This window comes from Papilio xuthus, unplaced genomic scaffold (assembly GCF_000836235.2).
Source record: "Papilio xuthus unplaced genomic scaffold, Pxut_1.1 DF828952.1, whole genome shotgun sequence".
NCBI classification, from domain to species: Eukaryota; Metazoa; Arthropoda; class Insecta; order Lepidoptera; family Papilionidae; genus Papilio; species Papilio xuthus.
In genome coordinates this window covers 238,057-247,344 of record NW_013529697.1, presented here as the reverse complement: position 1 = coordinate 247,344, position 9,288 = coordinate 238,057, and the positions used below count along the sequence as shown (strand labels likewise).

The 9,288-nt window shown below is 33.5% G+C and overlaps 1 protein-coding gene across 1 annotated transcript in view; it reads left to right on the top strand.

Moving 5' to 3' along the window:
- LOC106123378 (uncharacterized) overlaps nt 1–4,197 on the top strand; it is a 41,134-nt gene extending 36,937 nt beyond the window's left edge. Inside the window, exon 2 of the mRNA XM_013319641.1 lies at nt 4,067–4,197. Coding sequence (XP_013175095.1) covers nt 4,067–4,197 — 131 coding nt within the window. The remainder of the gene's footprint in view (nt 1–4,066) is intronic.
- Nucleotides 4,198–9,288: the final 5,091 nt, after the last annotated feature.

The window sequence follows — 9,288 nt, the reverse complement described above, 5'->3', positions numbered from 1 at the left end:
CGGTCAATGAATTCGCGTTCGCAAAAACGATACAGTCGATTCTACTCCTATAAATTTGCTATCCATTTCTTAAAATTCATCCGTAACCTTCGTTTAATATAGAATGCGGATCTTTTGCATGTTATGTCTTTGAAAAGAAGTCAAACACAATAAAGTGTTGAGAACAGGATTCGTAGTCGTAGCAGCGGAGTAGCAAAATGTCCTTATTTGTCCCCAAATCGTGCCCGCAGGGCGCCTGCAAATGACATTGACAAAGACATGTTCAGTAATATCTGAAACGTATTAGATATCCCAATGTAAAAGGGATCAAAGACTTATATAGCACACAATCATTGTCACAGTATCATACTTGTATTTATACTTTAAAAAAGTATAAAAATAAGAAATTATAACTGAGTCTACGACAATTTTATTATATTTTTAAGATTATATTAAATGCCTTGTTTTGTTGTGGAAATATGTTTATAATATTTAATTTGTAATCAATTATGTACAGTTTCTTTTTTAAGTTTTAATATTTTGTTTGTATTCAATATGATTAACATTGTCTAGATAGTACTAAGCTTAGTTTGAAGAGGACTTGAGTGAGGTAATAGAATATCAAACTGTAATGAACATTACTGTAGCACGGACAGACAGTCAGTGTCAATGTTATCAACTACAGTAAGTTAATGATCCAATTGATAACCTTTTCAAAAATAATATTCAGAATGTTGAATAATTTCAAAGTTAATCTGTTTTGCATTATCAAGTTATTGTTTTTGTTATTAAATAAAGGTCTTAATATTTGATAAAATATTTCAAGCAAACACATTTTTATGTAAATGGAATTCATAAAACATCGAGTTAGGCGCCTTCTCTGTTTGATAAACTGCCAATTTGCATGATAACCCCCTCCACTTCAAGCCACACCCCTCTCGTAACTTTCTACTCGATGCACGAAGCTGTGATTTAATTCTATACTCCTCATGTTAGATACGTAATTTACTCCAACGTTACCCAAATTTTGCATCATTTTTCTTGTCTATTCAATATGTGTATTAAATGTAAAGATGGCCAGCCCAGTAATATCTCGTATAAATCGATCTTCAATACTGAGAAGACATTTTTTCCGTGCAATAAAGGCATGAAAAAAAAATACGGAATTTAGTTTTTTTTTGCAAACTGCCAACCACATTATTTGTGACTTATAAATTGTGTTAACTTTTTAATTAGATACTTAAGTTATAATGAGTTTCTTATATTATTTCCGGATATCATGTAAAAAGTATTTCATGTTTTAAATCTGCGCGTATAAATTTGTGATCCTCTCTCAAGAACGATTTCCATTTATCCCAATTTCAGGAAGGGCGGCTACATAAATACGCGCTCCGCGGACGCCGCCACCGGAGCACCGATATAACTTTTTACTCGGCCTCGCCCTCAATTTATTACGATTTATTTCAAATTATTTAACGCTGAAGTACAAAGCAAAGTAACATTTTTAATATTGTACTGAAAAAAAATAAATGACAAAGGTTAACTTTGTTCCCGATTTCAGTCATCGTTCGATGATATTTGAATGAAATGCAAAACATTTTTATAGTGAAAACATTTCGTAAATTATATCCTTTTTACGTAATATAATTTGCTATTTGTAGACGAGCAATGCTAGAGAAATTACATCAAAAGCCAATTACAAAATGTAAAACCGCTGACAGGAAATTCTCATCTGGCGATAAAACTAAAATAAACATGTCATTTAAAACTCAATCTGAAGTAAAATAATAAAAGATGTTCATTCACTTCGTAAAATAAGCAACGCTTTAATTTTCCTTGTATTTTAAATCGAAAAATATTCCGTTCATTTTATAGGCGTCCGAAGGGTTAAAAAAAACGTTGGCAAATACACGGCTTGTCAGCTATCCATAAATTACATCTCGGTTGGCTTCGGCGGAAATATAAATAGAGGGCGCCACTGTAAATATTGGAAAGGATTGCGGAGGATCAATGCGTATGAAGTGATAAATATCACATTATATGACGACCGAAAAAATCTTGAATCAATATTTGTACCTCATTTACTCCAATCTGTTTCGTTAGAAAGGAATTACCAATGCTAATTGGGTTAGCAAACAATACGTTTAATGTGTCTCTATTTTTAAAAGCAAAGACATAAATCAATTTACAAAGAAATGTACTATTAAATTTTCAAAACATACCTAACATAATATAACATTCCTACAAACGAGTTATACAAAATGCATTCGTGCAGACGTCATCATAAAATAACTTTGAGAAAATAGAACCTTGAATGCAATTGAGTTTCCAATTTCAGCTGCGAATCGACAGCGGAAATCGAAAATAGATAACACTTCAGCGCCGCGACTCCGAGCTCTGAACTCAATACCTACCAGCCCATACATTACATACATCTTAGTCTCACAAATATACCGCTACGTAGTCCTACAAGTCTTATTGTGTGTGGGTTTAAATATATCGTCATCCTTGTCTTTTATTTCATAAAACAAAGTTGGTATCTTTGTTTTGTTTTAAAAGGATATTTTGAACTCAGAAACCCACAGCTAGTGCAGTCTTTCTTTATGAGTTTCAGTAATATTGTCGCGATAATATTTTTTTTATAAGTTGCTTTATGAATTTTCTTGTGATGTAAACTCAAAAAGTGCTATGCAGATCATTTCAACATTTGTTGAGAATTATATTCGAGTTAATAACTATACAATTTTGTACAGAACACTGACTTAATATGATTTATTATGTTTTTGCTTACGAAGAAGTCTTAAAAATGTCACGAGGTGAGAGATATAATATCACTTTTTATTAGAAATAAAACAAAGTCGTCGTCATTTAAAAATTATTCATGAAATTTATATTGAGTTAGAATCGAGAACGCGAAAGAATTTGTTTAGAAAGTGGAAATTAGCATTTTGCTCGTAAAAAATTTAAACGTTCTTAAGAGATTACACTCGTCGAAGTGTTTTTCATTAGCAGTAAAACAAGTTTATTTCTTCATATTTTATTAAATTTGTGTTTGTCTTGGGACTGTTTTGACAGAGAAAACTAACATTAATAAACGTGATAAGAAATTTGTTTAATTATTATTTCAAATAACATATTAAACGTAAAATTCTACTTCTTCATCAAAACAAAAATTAACAGACTAATATACTAAGTTGGTAACAAAACGCGAAAGTAAAACTGTAGTACAGTAATGGCCCTACGACATATCAAAAGCCATATTCATTGGAAATTGCACTTCAACTTGGTATATAGATGGCGCTCGTGCGTCGCTCGCAATCCTACATCAATGGAGGTAAACGACCGCGTTTAAGGGAACGACTTTCATGCACCATTCTGTTTGAACGACTCGTGTACGTCGGGTGCTTACGCGGCAACCAACTTCGTCTTATAAATTTAAAATGCGAAATCTCGAAAGTGTTACTTGTGCTTTAGAAAGCTAATGCAAACATTAAAGTGCCACTAGGAGCTCACAAAGTATAACAAAATGTAAACTCACCGTCCTTTCGAGCCACTTGTGATGGTTGTGAACGGACTACGTAGAAATGTAATTCTACTACTTTTAGATTGTAGTAAATAGTCAACTGAGGCATTTGTTGTGCACAGAAAATGACGTGACAGACCAAATATTAGATTTTTTTTTTATAACAGAAAGGGGCAAACGAGCAGCGGGAACACCGAGGTGTTCAATTTAAAAAAAAAACATCTGACTATATTCCTTAAACACTCATGGGTGTTTGTCATTCGAAGACCTAACGGTCAGTCTACAGATATACACAACTTGTAAGTACAAACTAAGCCATAAAATCATAACCCTTCACAGTTAGTTAGTTGGTTAAAAAGGAGACAACCCGAATGCATTTAAGCGCTATAACGTCGAAGAAAATACAAATCGAAAAACTCACACTTCAAAATCGAACATTTTCTCTTGTTAGAGGAAATAGCAATATTACAAGTTCAGTTCATGTAAATAATCAAAAACGGTCAATAATTTCCAATAACAAAGTATCCCATTACTGTATGTTGTCAGGCGATGGATTTTAATTAGGTAAAGTTAACAATCAGCTGCATCACCGCGCCGCCGCCGCCACGCCGCCGCGCCACGCCGCCGCCACGCCGCCGCCACGCCGTCGCCACGCCGCCGCCACGCCGCCGCCACCATCGACTGCTTTCAAATAAAACTAAATTCTGTTAATCAATAAGCTTAATTATTGTGCTTGTAACTTGTAACATTAAAAAAAAAACAAATACTTTATTATTATATTTAGGTTTTAGTTTCATACAGTAAATAAACAGTAAATTTGATTTTCTTTCGGAAATGTTCATACTAAAAGTTTTTGTAAAATGGTGTAACGAAGCTAATGCTCTCTTATTTTAATTTTATACTTTTTTTTCAAATTAATCGTATTCTGGTATTTTTATCATTGAAAGAGAAGTTTAGCTTAAGTTTTCCGATTTAAGAGAGACTTCTAAGAGGATCACGTTTTTAGAACTTTGCGTTCCCCGTCTCTAAGTAAACAAATTTGAATAACAAATTCCCGCTCAATACAAAAGCAATGTCATTCGCAAAAACACATTCTCTACGAACTAACTACAAATATTTCAATCACGTTTCACTTACAGCGCCGTGCTCATTTCACACGAGTACAGAACAATAGACATTTAATATTACTGTTGTTTGAATGCACACTTTCTAAACAGTACTATGTATTATAGTACTGCACTATCCTACACAAAAACACTATTCTTCCCTCGTGTGAAAACATCAAGATATTAAGATTCAATTAATATCTATCTATTATATCATTACTAGAAATTTATAACGTTAATTAAATGTACACAGAACTGATGTATCACAATTTAGAAAGCATAATAAACCAGCTTGTATGATTTTTTTAAAGCTTTGAAGATATCATTAGAAGTTCACTTAGTTTTGAAAAATATTTTTATCTTTTTTACGTCTCACAGTCTCTCAGCGCCTTATCTAAAACTACTTACCATTATGATGCTGTTTTTAGCAATATAATGTATTAAACCATGCTAGTTTTAAAACATTGTATTATAAGTTTATTACAATGTTAAAATCAGGCAGCGTAGCGAGGCCGTGCACACATCAAGCTTGGCACAGCGGCTGCGGCCGGCGCAGGTGTTAACAACCTTCAACCACATTATTTATTAATTAAATCTACAGCACAGAACTTGTCAGCTGCTCTTAACTTTTAATGCTCATAAAAATAAATTGAATACTAGTATAATAATTATTGAACATTACACTGAGGTCTGGCGACTAAATCGCGTGTGTTGCCCCAACATTTGCTACGAAACGATTCCATAACGAACTTCAAAAATTTATAGAACTGACATTTTGTTTAGCTCCTAAGGTTCAATATGCGCCGCTTATTGAAATTTTGTTCGAAGTTCGCATTTTAAGAAGAAGCATTATTAAATTGATTATTGCAGCTGTCAATTAAAATTTTGCGAACTGCTTTTTATTTCTCTTTAACAAAAGCTGACGGCAATCACTTCAACCGCTCAGTCGTAAACGCATTTATTAAAAAATGTCCACACATCGCGTATAACATTGCCTGAAAGCTCGTTTAGTTGAAAAACCTTGTATTTGACAGCAGCAATTAAGGCTTTAAACGTTGAAAAGACTGAAAACTAAATATAGAACCTCTTTTAAACGAAGTTATATATTTTGATAGCATATCTAAGTTTCAATAAAATAATTCAACTACAAATTCTGTTAATTATCGTATGCTTTTATAACAATATTTTAATTTAAAATTTTCCTTAACTAACGCATTCAGAGTCAATAAGTGGTCTCCCTTAGTTGATATTCAGTAGGATAAATCTGCACAAACTCCCTGGGTAACATCAAATCATTTTACATATAATTTTCTAGGTCTAGGCCTCTGAGATATGCCATGAAACTTTATCAAAGACATTTCGCACGTCTTGTCGATTGTTTGTACCCACATCAAAGCATTAAAGGCAAGCAAACAGGCTCTGAAGGCGTAGTGTATGGTAAGGATTTTGCCGACTTGCTTAAACTGAGCGGTGCGCACTTCCAGCGGCTCTACGTGACTTACGTCGCAAATATTCCGCTCAGTCGACGGACACGCACTTGACACAGATGTGAGCACATTTTTAACAATATTGTTATCTAAAATATTGCAACATTTTATTGTATTTCAATGGTAAATTGGTTTTATTGTAAGAAGTTCGATTTATCATACTGGGATTTTTTCAACAACTTTCTTTTATTATTTTTGAAGTAACAAAGATTAAATAAATTTTATAAACGGATGATTTTTACATTTAATTAAAGTACATAGATATTTATTAAAAACTTTACATTTGTATCATCCCGCATGTTGATAATGTTTTACTTTCGCGGAACAAAACATTATCGCATGAAAAGTTCTTTTAAGTAATATCGTTCCCTACTTCATAAGTACATTATGTTGTTAGTTCGCACGGCTGGTTACAGTTCTGTTTCCTTGATAGAATTTCTTACAATATTTTTATTACGTTCATTGCTATTAAAAATAATAGGTCAAGTAGAGAGTATTTTCTGTTAAAGTTAGCTCGTCAGTAAAGTCGTAGCGCCTATTAAACTTAACGAGCAAATTCTAAACATAAAACTTCATGCTATTCTCAAATATAGTTTACGAAAAGAAACAAGAAAATGTTAGCGCTGACATCACTTAAAATACCTCTGACTACAGGGGAATGATCTGAATAGTAATATAACATTATTACGTCTAACATTTGAAAACATTGAATTTCTCCATTCACTGACCAGTGCGCTAGTACTAAAACAATACGTCTACAGCACAGAATAGTATTAGTAAGACTCCGTTTTACACATTTATAAGTCGCTGCAGACGTCTGTCGAGTCGCGTTATGCTTTTGTTCCACACCCAAAATTCCATCTGGAATTCATGGAAAGTCTTTGATTAGAATTTCTCTCGAAATGTTTGAAGTCCTCAAAGGCGTTTTGACGTATTTTACGTCTTTCGGTATATTATTGTTATTCATGTTTATTAATCTACAACGTATGTGTAAACTGAGTTTGAGTCTTTGTCGTCACTTCATGTATGTCCCCACTGAGGGTCTCGAAGCCTACTGAAGTTAGGGGTGACTAAGCAATAGTCATCAACGTTAGCTGCTTGCGGATTGGTTAATTTTAATGTTTAGTCATACCCTATGAATATGTCAATAAAGTCATAGTTAACATTAATATGGGTTCAAATTCTAATAATTTAAAAGCAATACTGTGTAATACAAAGCTCTGTAATGAACAAACGCGTTCACTCAACCGCCGCCGATGTTATTTGTCTTAGCGCTCACAATCAGGTGGATTAGAGGAAGGGATGGAATGGGATGAGGCGGCTCCTAAAATGCACTAGATTCAGACAAATTGCGGGATCAACGTTTGCTCTCGGTAAATATATATGTCGTTAATGCTATTTTCATCCCAAATGCTTATTCACTCGACAGTATCTTAATCGGCCAATTTGTTACCAAATTTAAGCAGATACGTTTATTTTGAAATTGGGTTTTTGCTTCTCGCTTTATCTATAAAATACTTCTTTATGAAATTTCGGAAAATCTCTTAATCGTTAACATCATCTCTTTCACAAGAATTCTGTATTTGTATGATATTTTATTAAGTGGAATAATATAAGTATCACATAAATTCCAATTATTGTGTTTATTTCCACTTATAGGCAGACTTTTAGAGTTACGTGAAATAAATTGTAAAACTGTTACTTAGCGACGCGCTTACAACTAGAAGTGTATTACTGCTTTTGTCACGATGGAAAAATCTTCATCATAAATGGCTTTGTTACGTTTTTTTCTTTACAAATATTTATAGCAATATATTTAAGGATTTCATATTATTTTCATCAATGTTACGCATTTGTTTTCAGAAACACTTATAAACAATGCCGCTGCGATATGAGAAAACAAATAAAAGTTGTTCAATATCGCCACAACCGCCCGCCTCCGCCTCAACCTCCGCAGCCCCACCTGAGCTCCATCCAGCTGCAAACAATCTCCAACTCCAAACTGATCTTATTCGAAGTCGAGATATCATTTCTTAGCAAAGAAAAATATTAATTTAACTGCGATTATCCTCAATTGAAGAAAAGCCATCTAGTAGGGAAAATTAAAATGTTTTCGCTCGAGAGTACACATACCACAAAGTATAAAATACGTTTATGTTTGCACTGTTACACTTGAAAAATCTGTTGTTTCATATTCTCAAAAAAATCAGTCATATTAGGCTGATATGCACTTAAATCCGTGTCAAAGGCTAATTCAGTGTTTAAAAATAATGAATCATAAAAACAAGGCTAGGAGTTACTAAGTATTTGTATCTGTGTTACTAAGGATATTTCTAAAGTGCTAATGAATTGTATTTATCAAATAATTTCATATTATATTCATGTCGTACATTGTTAGGAGGAAAATCCGGAAATGAGCCAGTGTATTGACTCAACACTAACCTTACTAAAATGTCGAAGTTTGAATCCCCTCACTATTCATTCTGACACTGGACATTGTAACGAAAGCACGTCATTCGCGCCAAAGGATTCTAATTAATGTCTAAAAATATATAGTGAAAAACATTTTCAAATCAGTCTTAAATTCGAAACATTTTATTAATATTCTACACAGATGTTTGAATCAAAGTTTTTTAAATTAACCTACCATTTCTCTCTCTCTCTCTCTCTGTGTTCACTTTAAACTACTCAAAATATAACTACAAACGATGTCAAAACAACAACAATTTATAAATTTTGTTCGTAACAATGGAGTAACAAACATCATAGTTTGAATAGAGTTTGTGTGTTTAACAAAAGCGAGGTAGCGCCGGCGGCGTGTTGTAAACTCGAGACAAACTTTCAAGTTCATTATTGTCGATCTATTATTTACCTCACTGTCGCACTGAACGAGAACTATAACATCGAAGAATGAACGGAATAATAAATCATTCACCTCTTGAAGTCCATACTCAATAGCAGTCAGAGTTAACAACTTTTGCTTGGTTAGCAGCAGCGAATCTGTCCTTTTTAGAAAATAATCGCTCGTAACATTTTATCTCACTTCTTACTTATATTATAAATGCGAAAATTTAGATGGAATAAATGGATGTTAAAAGTCCTTGAGTGGCGGCCGCGGACGGGTCGACGCAGCGTAGGTAGGCCTCCCGCACGATGTACCGATGACCTGGTCAAGGTTGCGGGAGTGCACTGG